Source organism: Rhamphochromis longiceps, linkage group LG3, assembly GCF_057381845.1.
Source record: "Rhamphochromis longiceps isolate RC_006_pf linkage group LG3, R_longiceps_female_GT1.1, whole genome shotgun sequence".
In the NCBI taxonomy this organism is placed as follows: Eukaryota; Metazoa; Chordata; class Actinopteri; order Cichliformes; family Cichlidae; genus Rhamphochromis; species Rhamphochromis longiceps.
Genome location: NC_140559.1, coordinates 27711329 through 27734751, shown reverse-complemented (window position 1 = coordinate 27734751; position 23423 = coordinate 27711329). Strand labels below are relative to the sequence as shown.

General features: G+C 40.8%; 1 protein-coding gene and 1 long non-coding RNA gene across 4 annotated transcripts in view; one reads left to right on the top strand and one right to left on the bottom strand.

Moving 5' to 3' along the window:
* LOC146673771 (uncharacterized) overlaps positions 1-23423 on the bottom strand; it is a 44708-nt gene that overhangs the window by 10837 nt on the left and 10448 nt on the right. The window contains exons 2-4 of one of the 2 annotated variants that reach the window (XR_014908789.1): positions 21812-21912; positions 6240-6458; positions 8-5367 (exon numbers count right to left, since the gene is read on the bottom strand). This is a non-coding gene — a long non-coding RNA (uncharacterized LOC146673771). Of the gene's footprint in view, positions 1-7; positions 6459-21811; positions 21913-23423 lie in introns of both variants that reach the window. The other variant, XR_014908786.1, reaches the window with a different exon arrangement.
* Positions 15382-22338, top strand: LOC146673772 (ladderlectin-like). 2 transcript variants are annotated; one of them, XM_085391450.1, is made up of 4 exons: positions 15382-15962; positions 18422-20360; positions 21150-21284; positions 21557-22338. In XM_085391450.1, the coding sequence occupies exons 2-4, from the start codon at positions 20139-20141 to the stop codon at positions 21680-21682; spliced, it is 483 nt and encodes a 160-aa protein (XP_085247576.1). In that variant the 5' UTR covers positions 15382-15962; positions 18422-20138; the 3' UTR covers positions 21683-22338. The 2 variants fall into 2 exon arrangements, with proteins under 2 accessions (XP_085247576.1, XP_085247570.1); XM_085391444.1 differs by lacking the exon at positions 15382-15962 and having other exon boundaries at positions 18382-20360.

The following is a 23423-nucleotide window of genomic DNA, read 5'->3' as shown; positions in this document are numbered from 1 at the left end:
AACTTACAGACGGTGGTGTCGATGGCACAAACAAAAGGCAGATGTCGCTGGATCAAATTTCCCCACATGTTATCCGCTAGGAACTAAACAAACATGGCTGACATCCTGTCACTTCCTGAAACTGGTTTTCAAAATAAAACATATTTCAAAATAAAATTAGCTCATTGCAAAGAGCGCCTATATTGGAATAAATTAAGAGCGGAACAAGGACAATTCTGGAGAAGATGGGCCTGCAGGGGAAAGTCACCCCCTTGCAGGCCAGAAGACATGAGATAACTTTAAAGAATACAAAGTACGTATGTGTGTTATCAAGAAGAAATTTCTTAAGAACACAAGTTAATAAATGTGCAATTACTAAGAGTTGTTGTGGTGTTTTTATTTGCCTACTGTCATTTGTGATTTCCTCTGCCTTTAGGATTGCAAGTATCCAGGCTCAGGAGAGGGGGTCAGTGGGAAGCCCACTGCTGCTACTTGGCCCTGGTTTGCCCTCATGGATGAGGTGACAGGACAGATGCCTTCCATTAAGCCTCCTGTCCTAATGTCCTCTCTCCCTGAGGACACTCCAGGGCCAAGTGCAGCAGTGGGTGACCAAAACAACAGCAATGACGAAGCAAGTCAGCCACCAACGACAGGGAGAACGAGGAAAAGAGACCGGGATGATGAGCTGCTAGACCTCATCAGAGAGGACATGAGGCAGCAAAGAGAGGCTGAGGAGAGGAGAGCAGGGAGAGGATGGACAGACTGTGTTCACTTCTAGAAAGATTAGTTCCCAAATGAGTTACGTATTGAGAAATTTATTTATTTGAATATATTTGTTACACTGTTAATATGTGTTGCATTAGTTTAAAGGTTTTATGTTATTAATAAATTGATTCAAACAAACAGTAATTGTCACTGAACTCAATTTGATTTACAGGCATTTTTAACATGTATGAACATAACGCTAACTTTGAACAATATTACATGGATATTTATTTGATAGCAATAAAGTAAATAACAATAACAATTAACCAGACAAGGGAAACAACAATCCTCATACCAGGTATGCAGGGACTTCACTGTGACATATGTACATCCTAACACCTAAAATCATGTTTTATTTGCATTTTTCATCTATGTGAGGTTTATGTTTTAGAGTATTTTACATTTTCAAAATATCCCAAGTTATTTATAAAACCGCACAGTGTTATGTCATTTTAGCTGGCTGTATGAAATCTGATCTTCAAATGGTTGTCATCACCATTGGAGGAACAGCTGGGTTTCTCTTAGCTGCAGCTGGACTGATTGCTCTTTTGTTTAAGCCATGTGGCAAATTTGGTAAGCAAACTAAACTCAATTAAAAGACGAAAACAAAAACAGTGCTACAGCAAGGCAAGCCACGGAGCCATACACTTTTATATATACTGAGCAGCTTAGACATATTTTATAGTGAGGTATGTCCAGTGATCAGTAATCAGTGTTGGGAAGTGCACACACTGATTCTTAAACAAGAATATTTCAAATACACAGTATGTAAAGATGAAAAAACAGTATTTACAGTTGTTCATACAGGAATAATCTGAGTGACCTGTTCCTGGACCGTTTCTTAGTGGATGCTATATTATTAGTATAATAATTGTAACTCTGTAGCAGACAACAGTTTGACAAAGTGCTATGTAAAAAAACAAACAAAAGATTAGATTCTATACGTTTCAAAGATATTTAGTTTATATATTTTATATGATACAGTACATGTGTAAGAATGACCGATGTTGTCATATGTCAAATCTTTCCCTCATTAACGATATCAAGTCACCTTGAGCCACCAGCAACATTCCTGTAACAAGGTAGAAGCTGCAATCAGTTTTTGGCAGTGACTTTTCTATATCCTTTATTTATCCAGTTCACAAACAATCTTGTTGACATTACAAATTTATTTTTTAAGAGTAATCTGGTCAAGAGGACAGCAGACAGCGCAACAAATATATCAATTGAACCTACATTATAACCAGAGTTATAAGGATACTTGAACAACAGGTAATTATTGTATGTATAAAACCCCCTTGTAAACCATGTTCACCGAAGTCTATTTACCAACATACATAAAGATATTACACATATTACACACGGAAACATTGGAAATCAGTTTTGGCAGGCGAACACTTTTTGGCACAACACTGGCAATAATTCAATTATCTGTGTAATTAGCTAAGTAATTCCTAAATGCGTGTAGATTAAAGGAAATTATTTTACCTGGATATGATTGTCTCTGATGAGCCTAAGGTACAAAACATGCGGGCGGCGACGATAAGGTTTTCTAGCTCCTCGAGAATTAAAATTGTCCAAACAACGGAGTGACATTTCTGGGTCCATTTTAAAATATTTGCGCTGTGGCACTAGCGACGGAAAAACACGCAAGTAAGGGCGGGGTTGAAGGATAGAAGGCTGTCCACAGCCCATCTGTTATGTTGGATACTCATTGTTTGTTCAATAAAGTTTCTATGGAGAAAAAAAATGGGGCTGTCCACAGCCGCTCACTTCTTGACTACCCGTCCGTCTACGGACACTACCTTGTGACGTAGGTAGGTAGTGTCCTTATGAGCATCCTTCCCCTGAATTCGGACACAGCAACAGAGAGGGCAGTGGCGCACACTAATGACATCATAAACCCTCGACTTATGTTACATTAAAGAGACACCACACCATTGTGACTGTTACACACTTTTCCTAAGTGTTGAAGTATGTTAAGTACTTAAAAATTATGCAGTCATCTGTTTTTAATGTTAAGAGTTTTTACATGTAGACATGAAAACTAAGAAACACAATGAAACAACTATGAGAAACTGTGAATAAACTGTGACAATTGTGACCACTATGAAACACTATGACATACTACGGTGAGGTTAACAGATGACCTGACAATGAAACGCAGAAATAGAGAACTTAAATATAAACAGGAGGTGATCACGGGAAGTGGGAACACATGGGGAAGCAGCTGACTGACATGAACATAATGGCAGGGTAGGGGAAGTGAAACTAAATACAATGAACAAAGGCTGTATCGCAATTCAGGTTCTGCAGCCTTAAAGTACGCAGGCTTAACGGTCCTCAAGGGCCGCGTACTCAAAGACCGCTAAGGCCAGAAGTGCGATGCTTGTAGGCTTGTGAAATGGGACGGTCTAGCCTCCGTCACGCTGCCTAGGTTGCCTAGCAACCATGATGCTAACAGCTGGAAACATTTCATACAGTTTTGTTTGACAGAAATGAAGGAGAACATATTTTGTACATTTGTTTCTACATGAGCTTTGTGTGATATAATAAGTATCTGAGGCTGAGACCACAGGACTGTAAAACATGATTGTTGGATTAGTAAAGAAAGGCGTGTTGCCACGTAAAATGCAGACCTTAGTGGCTGAGGTTGATCAGTCTGTGGTCTCAACTGCCGTTGCTTTGTCTTTTGAGCAGCAAAAGGAGTTGTTACTCTTACAAATGGAAAGAGACAAGCTGAGCATTGAGAAAGAACGTGTAAAGCATTCTTTAGAAAAGGAAAAGTTGGAGCTAGGGCAGTATCGGCTAGACCTAATCAAGGCGGGCAAGTTATCAGGTGGTGTTGAGGCTAAAGAGTCTTCTCCACAAGGAGTTGAAACTTTTGATGTCGTGCGTAATTTGCGCTTGGTGCCGAAATTTGATGAAAGAGAGCCAGATGCCTTTTTCTCCCTTTTTGAACGCATTGCCGAATTGCCTCAGCAAAAAGGGACTGACTGATAAACACACGCACACACACACACACACACACACACACACACACACACACAATCACTCAGGTTTACTCAGCTACCTCAAAACATTGAGACTGGACTGACTAATCAACACAAGCACAAACACACTGACCTACACCACCAAACCATCATACACACCAACCTGTAAATGCTCTTTTGCACTTCTGTACTTCCTAATTTTTGCTGCCACACTAAGGAATGTTTACCGTTCCTCCACTACCTCAACTCATCATCAAAAAACCTTATTACTATGTTACGTTGTGTTTTTCTATCGTTCTGTCACTTTGCTGCTCTTGTTTGCACAATTGCACGTGCACTTTGTTGTCTGCTGTCTGATAACAAAAAAAAAAAAGGCTTCCTTAGATAGTTAGTTTTTCTTTTCTTTTTTTGGATGGGGGAATTTTTTTTTTTTTTTTTTTTTTTTTTTTTTTTTTTTTTATATGTTGTAAATTTATGTTGCATGTAGCACCTTGGTTCCTGGAGGAACTTTGTTTCGCCTCACTGTGTACTGTTAAGCTGTATATGGTTGAAGTGACAATAAAGCCAACTTGACTTGACTTGACTTGACTTGACTTGGTGGATCATCAGGGGTGCAAAGCCTCACAGATGATGTGCAGCAGTGGGTCCCTCAGTCTGTCCTCACTCTGGACACTTGCAGTCGTCACACATGGAAATCAAATGTGTGATAAGCTGCAGGATTCAAACACAAGTTATAAATACATGTTCATACTTTTATTCCACAATCAGAGAGAAAGAAACAGAGAGAGAGTGCAGGACAGACAGACAGGTGACAGTCTCAGGTGTATACACTGCTACAAAACAGCACCAGAGAAGCAGGATTTAGTGTTTGTGTTATTACGAGTGCTAAACAAGAAGAGTTCCCAGATGGTACAGTGGACTGAATGTCCTTCTGAAAAGGATATACACGAGTGGATCCTCTGCCTTTTTCAACTTCCTTTCCTTCATGAAGGCAGTAGGAGCATCCATGTTCACCATTAAACTGTTTAAAATTCTGGACCAGAGGTCTGGCAACTGAATCACTCATTAGAATTAGAGGGATTACTTTTGTATTGACAGAAACTCCTTTGTCATTTTCCCATGTGAAACCACTGTCCTGTAGGTCCACACACTCATCAATGGAAGCAATTAATTCATCTGTAATTCCTGGCATTCTCAAGACACTTTTGATTTGATCTTCCAAGGAGAGGTATATGAAAAAGTTATTGGTAAACCTACTTGCTTTGTCATAGGTGATGTTGCATTGAACACAATGAACTTGGTCCAGCTCAGCTGACATTATATTACTACCCTGTTCACACACATAACAGATTTTCATGATGTCTTTTGTATCATCAAAAGCTTTGTAAAATGAATATTTTGTCCTGCATGCTGAATCACTGCCACCAACAACATTAAGGATTTTCATGATATCTTCAAGACAGTCATTGGTCAAACTGTGTTTGAGCTTGAGTGCCAGAAATAGTAGTTGGTTTTGCTCTTTAGTTTGACCTGAATCCACTGGGACCTCTATCTGAACAGGACCTGCAGTGCACTCTTCATCATTAGTCATCAGCAGAGTTCTGTCTTCTGGAAGGGTGTCTGGGATTTCCTTGAAAAGAGAAGAAGGAGAGAATTATGGGTCCGGTAAACATCACATTATAAATCTTCAGTGTAAGAGCATTAGTCTAGTAGATTACAGCAGACATTTGAAATTGGCCTTATTCACTAACTGTGCACTATTTGACATGTCCATTCAGTCTTGCCAAAATCTAAGTGTGCTCTGGCTGTCCAAGATTAACTCTCAAAATGAATGCTTAGTGCTTTCTTTCATGATAAATTCTGTAAGAATATATGATTGCAGTAGAAAGTAGGAATTACTGTAAAAATCATAATTAGAATGATTACTTGTTTTATTTTTTTCTTGTTCAATGCACTAATACATGAATATTCTTTAAAAAATAATACGTTTAGAAATGTCATGATCTTTTTGATTTCATTTCTTGACTTGAAAATTCAATTAACTCTTGTGTACTTATTTCGACAAATCTATATTCCTATATTCATAATAAATTGAATTTAGGTTTATGCATTAAATGTGTTTTCATTACAGTTAACCCAAAATGTTTGTATTCCAACACTAACCTTAAAAAGAGACCAATAAGATGGTCATTTATTATTTGGTATAACTGAAGTAATTAAATGCAAAGGGATAAGATAAAATGGATAATAAGATAAAAGGAATAAAACTTTATTTTGGTAATCATCACCCTCAAGTTGTTCTAAACCTGTTTCTTTGTTCTGTTGAACACAAAAGAAGATATTTTCAAGAATGTTGGTAACCAGTTTCTTGTCCCTACTGACTTCCATAGTATTGTTATTTTATACTATGTCCAGGGGGAGGAGGTGGAGGTGGTCAACAAGTACAAGTACCTCGGGCTGTGGGTGGACAATAAACTGGACTGGTCATGCAACACAGAGTACCTGTATAAAAAAGCCCAAAGCCGACTGTACTTCCTCAGGAGGCTGAGGTCTTTTAACATCTGCAGGAAGCTCCTGAGGATGTTTTACCAGTCGGTGGTTGCTGGAGTACTTTTCTATGCTGTGGTGTGCTGGGGGAGCAGCACAGCAAAGAAGGACTCATCCAGGCTGGAGAAACTGATCAGGAGGGCTAGCTCTGTGGTCGGCATGAAGCTGGACACTCTGGTGACAGTGGCAGAGAAAAGGACATTAAAGAAACTGATGGACATTATGGACAATGCCAGGCATCCTCTGCACACGGCCATTAACAACCAGAAGAGTCTGTTCAGTGACAGGTTGCTTCTCCCAAAGACAAGAACTAACAGACTTAAAAACTCCTTTGTCCCACACGCCATCAGACTGTTTAACTCCTCTCTGGAGGGGAGAGGGAGGGGAAACAGGAGGACAAAGGAGGGAACAACTAAGCTGTAGTGCCTCTTCACCTCACTGTGCAATACCTTTTGTGCAATACTTTTGTAAATAGTCAACGGTGCAATAGACTCAATACTTGAAATGTGCAATTCACTTGTATTTTTATTTTTATTCCTATTTATTCTATTTATCCCCTTCGTATATTTTATTTATATTGTCTCTGTATTTATATATATGTGTGTGTGTATAACTCTGTAACTTCTGTCGGTGCTGTGCTTTTTTGGAAATCGAATTTCCCAGAGGAACCCACCCGAGGCATTAATAAAGTTCTATCTTATCTTATCTTATCTTACTATGTGTTAAGAGATATATTCTAAAACACTTCTTCAGTAGAGAATCAGAAGAGAAACACACAGAATTTCCAGTTAGCAAGGGCAGCCTCCAGAACTGAGACTCGCAAATGAGAGACTGCCCCGGTCTTTATTTATACTTCAGTGGGTGCTTGTGTGTGTGTGTGTGTGTCCCATAAACAACTCCCCTAAACCTGCTGGACTCCAGTCCAGCAGTTCATCTAAACAAAAAGCACTTAGACTAGAACAGATATAACTACGTTAATCCTACCGTAAAACAATAAGACAAGGTACAACCTTTCCCATCCTCCCAGGATGTGGGGGTGAACGCCAGAACACCCTGGAATGTTACAGACCTTCTAGGATGAGACATTCTTTCAATATGCCACCAACTATATACTTCTAAACAAAAATGATTACATGCAGTATTCTACCATATGCAAACTTATATCGTTAAAAGATTATACTGATTAGTAAGTACAATTTTCCATTGACACTATGTCAATGGGGAACAGCAACTGTTTGGTTATCAACATTATTTTATGTTAACCTTTCCAAAATGAACTTTCCTGTTGCATCATTTTTTGACAATGATTTTTAGGCTTTTCCCAAAAATTGTTGGTTTTCTTCAAACTACGTGACATCCATTATTTCCTAACATCACGTAGTCCATATATATCCAATATTATTTTACACCCTCAATAAATACAAAGTATGACCTAGTAACAGAAAAAAAAATCTGATATTTCAATAAGGAACAGTCAGCATTTCACAAACATTACACTTGTTTTGAGAGAGTGAAAGCTATCACAAAAGGACAGAAGCTGTAGCTACCTAGTGAAACTTTTTTCTGCTCTCCATTATTTATGGAAGCATCACTTCATTCATTATTGCAGACAAAACAAAAAAAGAGACAAATCAAATAAAAACTTGAAAATGCTACAAACAAAAATAAGCATAAGAAAACTGTAAAAAAAAAAAAGACCCTGTTGAATTTTAGTGGTATTTGATGAGGGTGTTGACTGAGCATCCACCCATCTCTAAAGAAACAACAGTTTCATGTGTGACTGATGGTGCCAACAGTGTTTTTTTAATGGGAGTTGGTACAGTAGCACATGAGGAAGTGAGTCCGTGGCTGATACAGTGACTTTGTAAACACTCTCACATTACACTCAGAAAAATAAAGGTGCCAACTGGAACCAAAAGTGGTTCTTTAGACTGATGCCATAGAAGAACCTTTTTTGGTGCCACAAAGAACCTTTCAAACAATGGTTCTTTGAAGAACCATTTCTTTCAGTGGTTCATTGAAGAACTTTTCCTAGCCAATAGATACCTCATTTGGCTACTGCTGTATTTTTTCTTTTTATTTGCTTTATTTATAAAGCATGCTGTGGTTTACTTTGCAAATAAATTAAGGGTTCACTCCCTGCCTGTACTTCACTTCACCTGGTCGTAATGCTAAATCTGCAAATTAATTTATTGAAGATTGTTGAAACGTTCCTTAAATAAAACATTAAAAAGGCCTTAGAGTTACAATTATATGTCCTTTTCATAAGGGTCTTATGAAAAGGACACCGAGGGAACAGTTTACCCTGCCCGGGATAGGGTTACCGGGGCCCCACCCTGGAGCCAGGCCCGGGGAGGGTGCCCGAGGGCGAGCGTCTGGTGGCCGGGCCTTAGTCCATGGGGCCCGGCCGGGCACAGCCCGAAGAGGAGACATGGGCCCATCCTTCCGCAGGCCCACCACCCGCAGGAGGCGCCATAGGGGTCGGGTGCATTGTGTGTCGGGTGGCGGCCAGGAGCGGAGGCCCTGGCGGACTGACCCCCGGCTGCCAAGACTGGCAATAGGGACATGGAATGTCACCTCTCTGGTGGGGAAGGAGCCTGAGTTAGTGCGTGAGGTTGAGAGGTACCGGCTAGATATAGTCGGGCTCACCTCTACACATGGCTTGGGCTCTGGAACCAGTCTCCTGGAGAGGGGCTGGACTCTGTCTCAGTCTGGAGTTGCCCCTGGTGAGAGGCGGCGGGCTGGGGTGGGTATCCTAATATCCCCTCGGCTTGCTGCCAGTACGTTGGGGTTTTTCCCGGTGGACGAGAGGGTTTGTTCCCTGCGCCTTAGGGTCGGGGAACGGGTCCTGACTGTCATCTGCGCTTATGCGCCGAGTGGCAGTATATACTATATGTCTGTATATATATATATATATATATATATATATATATATATATATATATATATAAAATGTTCTTCCTCTACACCCCCCCCAAATTTTTGCACATGTCGAGGAGCGTGTCAGGCTACATTTCACTGTGTGTTATACTTGTATAACTATGCATGTGACAAATAAAGAACCTTGAACCTTGAAGAGATTCTGGCAAACCGTCAGACGTCTCAGGAGGGGAAAGCGGTGCTCTACCTGCACTGTGTATAGTGCTGGCGGAGCGCTGCTGACGTCGACTGAGAAAATTGTCGGGCGGTGGAAGGAATACTTCAAGGACCTCCTTAATCCCACTGACACGTCTTCCGAGGAGGAAGCAGAGTCTGGGGATGAGGGGAATGACCCGCCAATTTCCGGGGGCGAGGTCACTGAGGCAGTTAAACAACTCCTTGGTGGCAGAGCCCCTGGTGTTGATGAGGTCCGCCCCAAGTTCCTGAAGGCTCTGGACGTTGTAGGGCTGTCCTGGTTGACACGCCTCTGCAATGTTGCGTGGAGATCAGGGGCAGTACCTGTGGACTGGCAGACCGGGGTGGTGGTCCCCATCTTTAAGAAAGGGGACCGGAGGGTGTGTTCTAACTACAGGGGGATCACACTCCTCAGCCTCCCTGGGAAAGTCTATGCCAGGGTGCTGGAAAGGAGAGTTCGTCCGTTAGTCGAACCTCTGATACAGGAGGGACAATGCGGTTTTCGTCCTGGTCGCGGAACACTGGACCAGCTCTTTATCCTCTCCAGGATACTTGAGGGTGCATGGGAGTTTGCCCAACCAGTCTACATGTGTTTTGTGGACTTGGAGAAGGCATTCGACCGTGTCCCTCGGGGTGTCCTGTGGGAGGTGTTGCGAGAATATGGGGTGTCTGGCCCATTGCTACGGGCCATTCGATCCCTATACAACCGTTGCAAGAGCTTGGTTCGCATTGCCGGCAATAAGTCGGACTCGTTCCCGGTGGGTGATGGGCTTCGCCAGGGCTGCCCTTTGTCTCCGGTTCTGTTCATAATTTTTATGGACAGGATTTCTAGGCGCAGCCAAGTGGCGGAGGGCTTTCGCTTTGGTGGCCTCAGAATCTCATCTCTGATTTTTGCAGATGATGTGGTTCTGTTGGCTTCATCGGGTGAGGGCCTCCAGCTCGCACTGGAACGGTTCGCAGCCGAGTGTGAAGCAGCGGGAATGAGGATCAGCACCTCCAAATCTGAGGCCATGGTTCTCAGCCGGAAAAGGGTGGAGTGCCCACTCCGGGTCGGGGATGAGTTCCTGCCCCAAGTGGAGGAGTTCAAGTATCTCGGGGTCTTGTTCGCGAGTGATGGGAGAAGGGAGCCGGAGATCGACAGACGGATTGGGGCTGCAGCTGCAGTAATGCGGACGTTGCACCGGTCCGTCGTGGTGAAGAGGGAGCTGAGTGTAAAAGCGAAGCTCTCAATTTACCGGTCGATCTACGTCCCTACCCTCACCTATGGCCACGAGCTGTGGGTAGTGACCGAAAGAACGAGATCGCGGATACAAGCGGCAGAAATGAGCTTCCTCCGAAGGGTGGCTGGCCTCTCCCTTAGAGATAGGGTGAGAAGTTCGGCCATCCGGGAGGGGCTCAAAGTAAAGCAGCTGCTGCTCCACATCGAAAGGAGCCAGCTGAGGTGGTTCGGGCATCTGACAAGGATGCCCCCTGGGCGCCTCCTGGGTGAGGTGTTCCAGGCATGTCCCACCGGGAGGAGGCCCCGGGGCAGACCCAGGACACGCTGGAGAGATTATATCTCTCGGCTGGCCTGGGAACGCCTTGGTATTCCCCCGGATAAGCTGGAGGAGGTGGCTGGGGAGAGGGAGGTCTGGGCCTCTTTGCTTAGGCTGCTGCCCCCGCGACCTGTAACTATATTACAAAAGAACATCTATCTTGGAAACATCAAATGACCGGAGCATAACTTGTCAACTAGTCCGAAACTAAGTTATGCAGGAACAGTCAAAGACACACCTTCTCATGTCACATTTCTATTCATTTCTATATAATTCGATTAGACAATAAAGAGTTATCTAATCTAATTATTCATTCAAAACTCTTATGCATAGCTGTATTTTATACAGCTCTTACAGAATTCAAAGTACAGGTTCATGTGAGTATTTAATGTACGGCTCAGATCTACAGAATTTCAGAGTTTCTAGAGCAGACACAGAGCTCACGCCACAACAAGCTTCAGGCGCCATTTTAGTGACTTTAACAATATATTAAATTTTAATTTCGGTCTAGCTGACATTAGGTTATGTACGCAGCACGCAATTGAACCACATATTTTAGAAGCCAAAGGTTCAAAATAGCTGGGAGCAGCTTCGATTAATTATAACAGTGGTTTTGTTAGGAAAACAGTTGGATACTAAATTGCGCTGACCTCAACAGCTAACGTATCTAGCTAATCGCTACTGTTAGCACATTAACAGCAAGCTACAATGACGAGTAACAAAATCAAAACAGTAATAAGGTTTTAATGAAAATGTTTTACCTTTTCTAACAGTCCCAGAATCCACAGCTTCAAAGTCCAGCAGGTACTGAAGACTGTTATCCGCCTCGCTGTCACCGTCCGTGAGTTTTTTTCCCAAAAGGTCAAGGCCCGCCGCTCGCACACTCTGTCTGCGCAACGACTGACCCCCTCTGTCCGCTCCCGGGAGGTTATAGTATGACGTGTTCTGACGTCACTCTCTCTCTCCCTGTATTTATTTGGCTCGAAACACATATTAACAAATTGCTCAGTGATGAACAACTACTCAGATCATTTACCTAAGCAGTGCGCTTTGTCAAAACGAAGTGTGTGTTCATTACACTGACATTCTGTTCTGCAATTGTTATTTACTTGTATTTTATAATTTGACTTTACAATAATATTGTAACGTTTACAATAACTAGTATTATCATTATGCTATATTTTCAAAATTGTCGCACGCCGGTTTTCCCTGGGCTGGGGTGTAACAATATAATAATCTCAAAACGTAATGCCTTGGAGTAGAAAGTACAGTATTTGAATGTGTGTATTGTGTCTACTGTTTGCAAATATTTCTTTTATTTCTTTCAAACTTTTATTTGAATATTCAGTTTCCTACCATCTTCTCTTAAAGGGTAATTGCCAGGTAACCCCCCCTTCGCACACACATGCACACGAAGAAAACACACAGTATAATTCACAGCCTCGTTATAGTGAATAAATATTTATGCCACTTACACCATCAAACTTAGATTGCTAAGGATGAAGAACCTTTTGTTCTTTAAAGAACCATTTGTAATAGCTGAAGAACCATCCACAAAATAAAAAGGTTCTTTGACGTATGATGGTTCTTTAACCCTTTACAGCCGATCGGAGCGGGCACGCTCTGTTTTGCGTAACTATTTTTAAATCCCGGTAGCTCTGCAACCACGTAAGCTAGCGCAATAATTTTTTTTGCATATGAAACTGGAGGAGTTGTACTTACATCTTATGCCATCAGCTTGTCCTAGGTCACAGTTTCCTTCCACATATAGCTTTGCAAAAACTGCATAAAAATCACTTGCAGCAACAAAAACATGATATTCCAGAAACACGCTTCGCCGATCCATCAGCTGTTTGTAACACTTCCTACATCCATCAGCGCGAACTATCACATGACCGCATGACCTGCCCGAAACCGGAAGTGACGTCATTTTGCGGAAATGTAGTTTTTTTACGATCGGGGCCTTATGAGCTTGTGTTTTACTTGTTATGTGTTTTAAAAAGTTATGTTTGAGTTTATGACTTTCTGTGTCGTTTCTGGGATGCTTAGGACTCATATTGCACTGCTGGAAATAGTTTATTTTGATGCATATGCTGTTATTTTGCAAATTTGCACTATAATATTTATTTTCGTTTTTCCTGCAGTATATAAAAATTGGTGTATTTCAAAAATAAAACCATGAAGACACTCAAAATAAATTTCCTGTGGTGGGAAACTAGTTTGTGTAACTTTTTTGTATTTACAGGTTTGAGGGATGAGCCTCTTAAATTTCTCTAATTAGAAATATATGTTAAAAAAACAAAAACGATTTTCAATTTTTTTGTAGTTTATTGCACTTTTTTGCAATTTATGTAATTACTATGCACCTAATGCAGACATATTATTAAAGTTTGGGCTATAATGGTTGTATTGATGTATAGCAACTTGAAATGCTCCCAAAAATGGCTCCACAGCATGTAAAAATATAATATAAGCTCTGGCGAACTTGGTTCTATGGTAGGTCTTAAAGGGTTAAAGAACCATGAAGACATCTGAAGAACCATTTAAGAACCATAATTTTTCTGAGTGTACAGCAAATATTATAATGATACTTCTCTCATGACAACTTGCCATCTACAACTAACTATTTTCCCATAAGGGGGAAGATGGTCTCCAGAGCTGGCACATTCATGAGCTTTCTCTTTAAGGTGTAAACTGTAGTAGGATAAATGATACATTTTCTCACGATCAGCTTCTTGTATGGACTTACAAATATTTACAAATACAAACACGTTTTCAGTTTTTGCAGTTGACGTTAAAATCATTCAATCCAAACTTGCTTGGTGCATCACAATGACCAAGCCATGTTATGCTATGTGTAAATGATGCTTTTCTTTGAGTTGAGTTGAATGAAACTTTGTCAAATCAAATCATATCAAATCTGATTTGCTTTCAAAGTGTTTGTTTCCTTTTTTTTAAACTGTCTATTTTATGGCTATTCTTTATTGATCTGTTACCCATTTTAGGTATTTTGTTTTTTATAGAAATACTCCGAAATCACCATGAAGCACTTGGGTGTGACACTGAGACCAGTGGGGAAACATACATGGGAACAAGACTGACGGGGAGAAAGAGAACACCGAATGCAGAGACAAGACTAAATGGAAAGGATAAGGCTGACTAAACATGGGGCATGGAAACTCCCCTGTTCCGTGCTCCATGATAACAGAAACCTACAGACTAGAAAACAAAACTAAGAAGACCTAAGAAAACAAATATAAACAGAGGGATCACAACTGTAAACCAAAACGAGGAACAGAACCTTAACCATAGAACATTAAACAACCCAGAATCAAAAGTCCAGACACATTTACACTGGGCCAAAGACCCAGGAGCGTGACATCCTTGTTGACCAGCAGTCAATAAATGAAATTAAACATTCAAGCTGGGTGGAGAGAATTGCGTGAGGTTGGTAAAGACAGGGGTAGTGAAGCATGGAGTCAAAACACGCTTAAGTATTTTTAGTGCATCTCTTCCTGGTATTGAAATGTAAATATAAGAAAGTATATATAAGTGCTCATCTCTACATGAGGGGTGAAGCTACAGGCTGACACTTGAAAGAGGAGAAGACATTCTACAGACAGGTATATTACAAATATGCTGAGGATCTTCTATCCTTTCTTTATCAAACTGCTAATCACTTTTGTTAATGTGTTTCTTACAGAGACACTAAATATCATCATGAAGCTGCTGACTGCATCTGCACTTCTCTGTGCAATGATGGCTCTGACCGCTGCTCAGGGTAAGTATAAAAGTATGTTAGGGGAGACCGGGGATAGTTGTAACATTTTTGACATTTCTGTCTGTAAATTGGAGCTCTTTTAAGGTAGTGGATTCAAAATGTAATGCAAAGTATTTACATGTCTCTGCTATTAAATAGTGCAGCTATTTTCTCTGCAGCACAATTACCCATTGCATGGTATGGTCTCAAACACAAAGAGTGAAATGTTACAATTAACCCCATAGTCTTGGTTAGTTGTAACATATCCTGGGGTAAAATGTAACACAATGAAATAAGGGTACTAACAAAACATTAACATGTAATCTTTGTTTATTCAACACATGAATGCACTTAGAGCCATTTATGTAGCAGTGTGTGTGTGTGACAGAATGCAGAAATCTAGCTTTTGAACATATACCTACCCCCCAAAAAAGACAAATTATGGAATTTTTGCAACTGAATATTTCATTAATTTTGGTTGGTCTTCCTTGAGTTTGGCCTCATTGGCTCAGTGGGCATTATAACCTACAACTATTGCACCAATTTTGAACATAACAATGAAGCTGAAAAAATGTAGTTGTTCACCATTACTTTTTATCATGGCTTACCTTTGTGTGGTTTGCAAAGTGCTTCAGAAAGATGAGGAAATCTGTTTCTTGCACCCATCCTGATTTATTTCCACTACCTGGGCCCTGTTTCAGGAAGCCGGTTTGGAAAACTCAGAGTGAAAAACGACACTCACGGTTGAGTAACCCCGAACTGTCCAACTCGGAATATTCCGTTTCAGAAAGGCTGATAACAATTAGTTCAGTCAACGCGGAGTTGCTTTAACCCCAAGTGAAGCGCGCGGACGAGGATACATAAAGCCCTGATAAGCGGAGCACAGATTAAGCGAGTCACCATGGAGACGGAGGGAAAGAAGGCGCGGTCAATGTATTTCACAGCGCTTGAGGCCGAAATTCTGATGGCAGCATATGCCGATAACATGCAAATTCCGCGGAAAAAAGTAACACAGCCTCAGCTGCAAAAGAAAGGGAGCATGCATGGCAAAACATAGCCGACAGAGTCAATGCATGAGTGTTAATATAAACATTGATCTAGGGATTTCCACCCATTTAACACGTTATTTTATCATATGTTATTTTATTTGTTATTTTATACATTTTATTTTGTGATGTGATGTGAGCGCAGGTGCAACCCAACAGGCCCCAAACGTGCCTGGCAGCAAGTAAAAATGAAATATAAAAATATAGTCCAAACAGGTAAGGTGTAATTGTATTATGAGCCATAGTGCTTGGTCTGTTTGTCCCATGTAAATCAATTGCAGTTAGAGGCTACATTAATTTTCTTTCTGTAAGCACTTATTGAAATTATCTGAGCACATTACAAGTACATATTTGCTTACTCTGTATGCTCAAATGTGGCCCGTTATAGCCAACAGAAAAAAAGCGGAGGCCCGAAAAACAGGTGGGGGTCCTCCACCACCACCACCACTCACAGAGGCTGAGCAGTTGGCCCTCAGCCAAAACAGTGGGCGCCCTGTGGCCGAAGGCATCTCTGCGGGGACATCCTCTGAGTCAATAACCCCGCAAGACACAAGTGCCTACATAAGGGGTAAATTCAAAATAATACATGATGTGCATACATCCTTTCTTCACAGTCACCTTTGCAGTGCGACACATTCATTTGATAAACTCTTTACCATAATGAATTATTTTGTAGTGAAGTTATTTTCCGACTGATTTTGCCTTCCCTCAGCCTTGGTTGTCTTTGAGAGCATAATGACAATGAAGTGTAAGGTGCTTGGTATGTTTGTTAATTGCCATTTGGTCCCTTGTAAGTTATAAGTGACCTGTATAAACCTCATATTCTATCAGTTGATGGTGGTGGTGTACTGCATCTGGTGCAGCCTCCTGTTGAGCCAGACCAACATGCAGTTGTGAGTAATACTCCACAGATTATATGAGTTTACAGTAGAACAGCAATGTTGTCTATTTCTTTACTACAGGAAAATAATGAAGAAACATTGACAGCTGTTACAGAGGAGGAAGCAACAGAGACACTTTATGAGGTTTACATCTTTTAATACTTTGTGTACAGGAAATACAGGCGACCAATAAAGCCAGTTGAACAAAAAATCTGTTTATTCTTCTTTCAACATGTTGAGGTGATGGGTCAAAGGAAATGATTGTGACATATGGTGTCTCTGACTGCGCTTCCATCTTGTATGTCCGTGGGAGGGTCAGGATGTTCATGGTTTGGATCACTGCTGATGTTTGGTTCAGAAGGACAGTGTTCTCCTCTAATTGTGGCAATGTTGTGAAGAATCACACATGCCACAATAATGTCACATGCCCTTTCTGGGGTGACCCTGAGTCTTTGCAGGCACTGGAACCGGGCCTTAAGCATTCCGATAGTCATTTCAATTCTGGCTCTTGTCCTGCAATTAGCCAGATTATATCGCTGCTGTGGGCCCGGTTCAGGGTCAGGGTAAGGGGTAAGCAAATAGGGTAAACATGGATACCCCCTATCACCAAGCAAGTAGCCAGTGAACTCTCCTAAGACAGAAGGATACACTTCAGTTCAAATGTCCCTGAAGCAATTGGTCTTTATATATTTTAAAGTATTCTCAACTCACCATGTCCAAATTTTGTGCTCAGTGTACATTCACGGAATATTTGTGAGTCATGGACAGAGCCTGGCCACTTGGCTTCCACATTTGTGATAATGTTGGCAGCATCACATATGATCTTCACAGTGCAGAGAACACAAATTAGCATCCATTACTATAATGAAATAATTTGTTAGTTTGACATGCTACAGGGAACTATGTACCTGTACATTAATGCTGTGGAAAGACTTCCTGTTCACATAGTCTCCTTCATTTACTGAAGGAGCAATGATTGGAATGTGAGTGCCATCTGTACAGCCAATCACGCCTGGGAACCCTGAAAATAAATGTGCAATTTAAGTAGTAGTCCAAGTATCACCACATCATACATTAAGTTTTGGTCATCCTGATACCTGCAATTTTGTGGCATCCCTCTTTGATAAATCTTGTGGGTCTGTGACCGGGGAACACCACAGACGAGTACAGGAGACGTTTCAGTGCAACTGTAACATTCCTGACTGCCCGACAGACGGTAGCCTTGGAAACGTGCTCAGCGTCACCAATATTATACAGAAAGCTCCCGTTTGCAAGAAACCGAAGTGCAATACAAATAATATGTAATGAACTGAGAGCATGTCCGCGATGTGTCACATGCGTAATATATGGCCTGAGGATGTTATCCAAATAACTTATAGATTGTGCTGAGAAACGGTAACGTTCACACAGAAAATCATCAGGAAATGATAAAATGTCCAAACGCGCTCTGATCACTCTCTCCCGGCGGAGAGCTCTGCGGAGAATTTGGGCTTCACGATCTACTGGCTCTTCAAGGAAGTGGCACGCCATGTCCGACACTTCCTACTGTCAGGTTTCCGACAAAGGGGCGGAGACAGTCAGGGTTAGTTGTAGTAAACCTGCTAGGGGGCAGGTTAGCTTCACGGAGTGTGTCGTCATAGTGACTCACTCAGGCTGCAGCTGAACTCGCTTTGTGAAACCGAAAACCCAGAGTTTTCGTTAACTCAGGGTATACTTACTCAGTTTTTCCACTAAACCGGCTTCCTGAAACAGGGCCCAGTACTTCCTACTGGTATTTCTGTGAAGGTTCTCAGTCATCCAGGTCATCGTAGTCAAAGGAGCTTGCAAAGAAAAGCGTCTGGACTTCTTTAAGTTGCTTGAAGACGTTTCACCTCTCATCCGAGAAGCTTCTTCAGTTCTAAGGTCAAATGGTGGAGAGTCCCAGATATAAACCTAGTGGGAGTGACCCCCCACAGAGGGACAAAAGGACACCCTGATGATCCTCTAATCGCCTGAGCAAAGGTGTGAAATTGGGTGTGGGACCCAATCAGCCAGAGTTTCGAGTGTGTTCATTGTGAAACCTGGCCCCACCTTATCATGCGAATTCCTGAGGTCAGATGGCCCAGGATGTGAGTGGGCGTTAAGGCGTCTGGGAAGGGATCTCAAAACTGGATTATAGATGGCAGAGAGTTGGTGTCGTAAACCCCCGCCTCTGTTCAAAGATGGTCGCTCACAGTGGACATAGATGGCTTCTTTCACTCCTCTTTCAAACCATCTGTCCTCTCTGTCCAAAATGTGAACATTGGCATCCTCGAAAGAGTGTCCTTTATCCTTAAGATGCAGATGGACTGCTGAGTCTTGTCCTGTGGAGGTGGCTCTTCTGTGTTGTGCCATGCGCTTGTGAAGTGGCTGTTTGGTCTCTCCAATGTAGAGGTCTAAGCATTCCTCGCTGCACTGTACAGCATACACCACATTGTTAAGTTTGTGTTTTGGCGTTTTGTCTTTCGGGTGAACCAGTTTCTTTCTGAGCGTGTTGCTGGGTCTGAAATACACTGGGATGTCATGCTTGGAGAAAACTCTCCTGAGTTTTTCTGATACACCGGCTACATAGGGGATGACAATGTTGTTGCGTCTGTCCTTCTTATCCTCCTTCGCTGGTGTCTGGTCTTCTTTTCTGTGCCTCTTTGCTGACTTTAAGAACGCCCATTTAGGATAGCCGCACGTTTTGAGTGCTTCCTTTACATGTGTGTGTTCCTTCTTTTTTCCTTCAGGCTTAGAGGGAACATGTTCTGCCCGGTGGTGTAGGGTCCTAATTACTCCAAGTTTGTGTTCCAGAGGGTGATGGGAGTCAAAAAGGAGGTACTGGTCCGTGTGTGTGGGCTTCCGGTAAACTTCGATGTTGAGTTTGCCGTTCTCTTCAATGTGCACAGCGCAGTCCAGGCATTAACCGCATATACAAAAGCGACCAGTGAACCTCTCTCTGCTGATGTCGTTGCCCCAACTTGTTTAATATAAGTTAAAGTAATAGTGTGGTAAGTCGTAACATCTGCATTATTGTTACAACTAACCCAGACTGTTGCTGTTACAACTGACCCAGACTCCTATAGCCATGAACTAGCTAACATTACAGCCAACGGCTAAAACATTAGCACTAAAGACCTACACAGAGTATATCCCCATAGACGTACAAATAACATAATTTAAGTTTGATGAGTTTAACTGAAAAGCAGATAATGCTATTAGAAATTGAAATAAAGTAGAAAAACTTAAACTGAATTGGGCATGCACAGGATGAGTTACATCATTTGAAACTTAGCCCTGATTGGAGAAATTGGAAGTGTTAAAACTGACCCACGTTACAACTATCCCCGGACTCCCCTACTAGTATCATACTGAATGTTGTGCATGTCAATGGGCTATATATAGCTGTCCAAATAATAAGATCTATTTTTAAATACATGTTTTTAAAAATAGAAATCTAAAGGAAGAAAATGACACATTTTCCAGTTGAAATTTGTTGAAAAGTAAAACTATTGCCAATGAAACACAAGTTAATGATCATAATTATAATTATTCCAGTAAAGGGGGAATTGGGTCAGCATTTTGTCACACAATATTGTGTGTCACACAATATGTATGCTTTGTCTTCAGATGAGTGCTATGTTCTCAAGAAGTCCTCATCATGTCCCTGTGATTGGACTGAGTACAACAACAAATGTTACTTCTATGTTTCTACACCCTTACCCTGGGGTGATGCTCAGGTAATAACATCAGGACTCACCGGTTACTGTGACTGTGTTTCTTTAATATTTGGATAAGACCTTATAATAATATTTTTTAATATTATATTAAAGAAATTTATATTGACAATTAGTAAAATGTTATCAAAGCCAATGTACTGTTAAAATTTGTCTAAAATGATAATAGTATGTATTGATCATTATTAATGTTATCATTTATTGAATATTAATAATGCTATCATTTGTTCTAATATGTATATATGTCATATATGGCTTTACTTTTTAACAAGTAAACAGTAACAATATATTAGTAAACAAGAAATACAAACAAAGAAGAAGCAAACAAACTAAAGTCTCCAGTTTCACGTTCCTACAATTTATGCCATGGATAAATCACCTGTCAATTTTTGCTTCAATTAAAACCAGTTCTTATATGTATTGTGAAATATGCATCCAAGCTTATAATAGCAAATATTATTTTTTTAATTTATAAAAATAATGCAAATTATTGCAGTAAATGGTTTAAGCCACCAACATTAACTGCATGAAATAATTCTGAATGATAAATGATTGTAAATGTATTAATCATTAGTCCTTTCAATATAATAATTTTTTAAAAACGTTATTTTTTATTACTTGTTGAATGGTAAGCTATTAATAAAAGGTCAGATAATTAAAATCAATAATTTTGTCAGTCAATGTAAATATTTCTTAGTATGTTTTATTATTATTTGTATGTTTGTGGTGGTGTAATCATGAAGGTTGTTTTATAAATCTTCTGTAACTCTTCTGTCTTTTTGTTTACTGTAGAGAAACTGTCAGACCATGAGTGCAAACCTTGCATCTGTACAGAGCCTTGGGGAATACCAGCTGATTCAGAGGGTGATATCTGATGGGAGTAGAGCTAATGGACGAACATGGATTGGTGGTTCTGATGGTCAACAGGTATGCCAGTCTGCCAGTTAAAACATAAATCTATCCATTGGATATTTTACTTATTTTTCACTGTTATCTTTTTTTCATTGCCATATAATTCCATATATCTTGTTTCATATATTTGATATCTTCAGTTTCCATCTACAATGTCGGTAGTAGTGAAAGTAAAGACAAACCAATAAATGAGAAGGTGTGTCCAAACTTGGTAGTCGATGTATAATGTTAAAATGTAGTTTAGTTAAAAAACGATTTCTTATTTTTAACTTTTTTCTGTTCTGTAGGAGGGTTATTGGTTTTGGATCGATGGAACACGTTTCCAATACACAAACTGGTGTCGGGGGGAGCCTAACAACATGGGGGGCAATGAGCAATGCATGGAAATGAATTTTCCAGGTATAAAATTGTAAATAATATATACAAGTGCTATTGTCATTATACATAAAACCAAAAAAAAACCAAAACATTTTTCTCATATATTCTATATTTTTGTGTCCATGCAACAAAAATTTCGGTTAAAGTTGATTTTTGGTGCTTACAGGAGATCTGTGTATGAATGATCAGTCTTGCCAGGACCGATTCCCTTCTGTCTGCATTAAGAGTAAGTGATGATTCCTGCGCTGAGATGAAGGCACGTCATCTGAAAAAGAAAGAAATCTTCTCATATATCACTCAAAATATCTGTTTTCACATCTTTACCTTTTTCTTTTGCTGTAACGATGCATAAGGAATGAAGTGACAAGTGACACAAAATAGTGTGATTGTGTCTTTTAAAAGGAGCAATTGAAATGTGTAATGGAAAGAATGCTTTTAGCAAAAACTTAAAAACAAAGCTTTTTTTCTCTTCTGCATCATTAAACTATTAAGCATTGAATCAAACTGGTCTGTGAGTATCTGTGTTGCTTTCAGTTCAGTTTTTAAACACTCACTGATTAGATTAATTGACTGACAGATTAACCCACGTATAAATCTGCTTGAAACTACACCAATTTCTCTTGAAATTACTTTAATCTTTTTAATCTGTTTGCTTCTGTGTCCTCCATCTAATTCTTGCTTTTGATGGCATGAGCACACATGAGCATGCAATTAGACACACACACACACACACACACGATGAGGTCTCTCTTTAAATAAGTCTCCCCTCCTTTGCTTCCCTCGTCCCAAAATTTTAATTTCACCTAATAGTGCTAAATTTCAGAAATAACCAAATATTTTGCTAAAGCTTTTGTACATTGTCATAATAAGATAAGATAAGATAACCTTTATTAGTCCCACACGTGGGAAATTTGTTTTGTCACAGCAGGAAGTGGACAGTGCAAAAGTTATGACGCAAAAATTAGAATACAATAAGAATAAATACAGTACACAGCTGTACAGAATAGAATAAAACAATATACTATATACAGTAGAATAAAATAGAATAAAAATATACAATAAGATAAAAATAGAATATGAATGCTATATACAACTGAGTAAAAATACAACGATGCCAGAAAGGATTATTGCACTTAGTGTTATTGCACATGTGTGGATGTGTGTGTTTGTTCAGTTAAAGTCTTTGTTGTGGAGTCTGACAGCAGTGGGGAGGAAAGACCTGCGAAATCTCTCCGTCCCACACCGTGGGTGCCGCAGTCTCCCACTGAAGGAGCTGCTCAGTGCTGTCACAGTCTGCTGCATGGGGTGGGAGACGTTGTCCAACAGGGATGACAGCTTAGCCGCCATTCTCCTGTCACTCACCACCTCCACTGGGTCCAGAGGGCATCCTAGAACAGAGCTGGCCCTTCGGATCAGCTTGTTCAGTCTCTTCCTGTCCCCAGCAGAGATGCTGCCGCCCCAGCAGACCACACCATAAAAGATAGCAGAAGCCACCACAGAGTCATAGAAGGTCTTCAGGAGTGGGCCCTCCACCCCAAACGACCTGAGTCTCCGCAGCAGGTACAGCCTGCTCTGCCCTTTCCTGTAGAGGGCGTCTGAGTTATGAGTCCAGTCCAGTCTGTTGTTCAGATGAACACCAAGGTACCTGTAGCTGTCCACAGCCTCAATGTCCATACCCTGGATGTTCAGTGGTTGCAGTGGAGAATGCTTGTGCCTGCGGAAGTCTACCACCAGCTCCTTGGTTTTACTGGCATTGATCTGGAGGTAGTTCAGCTG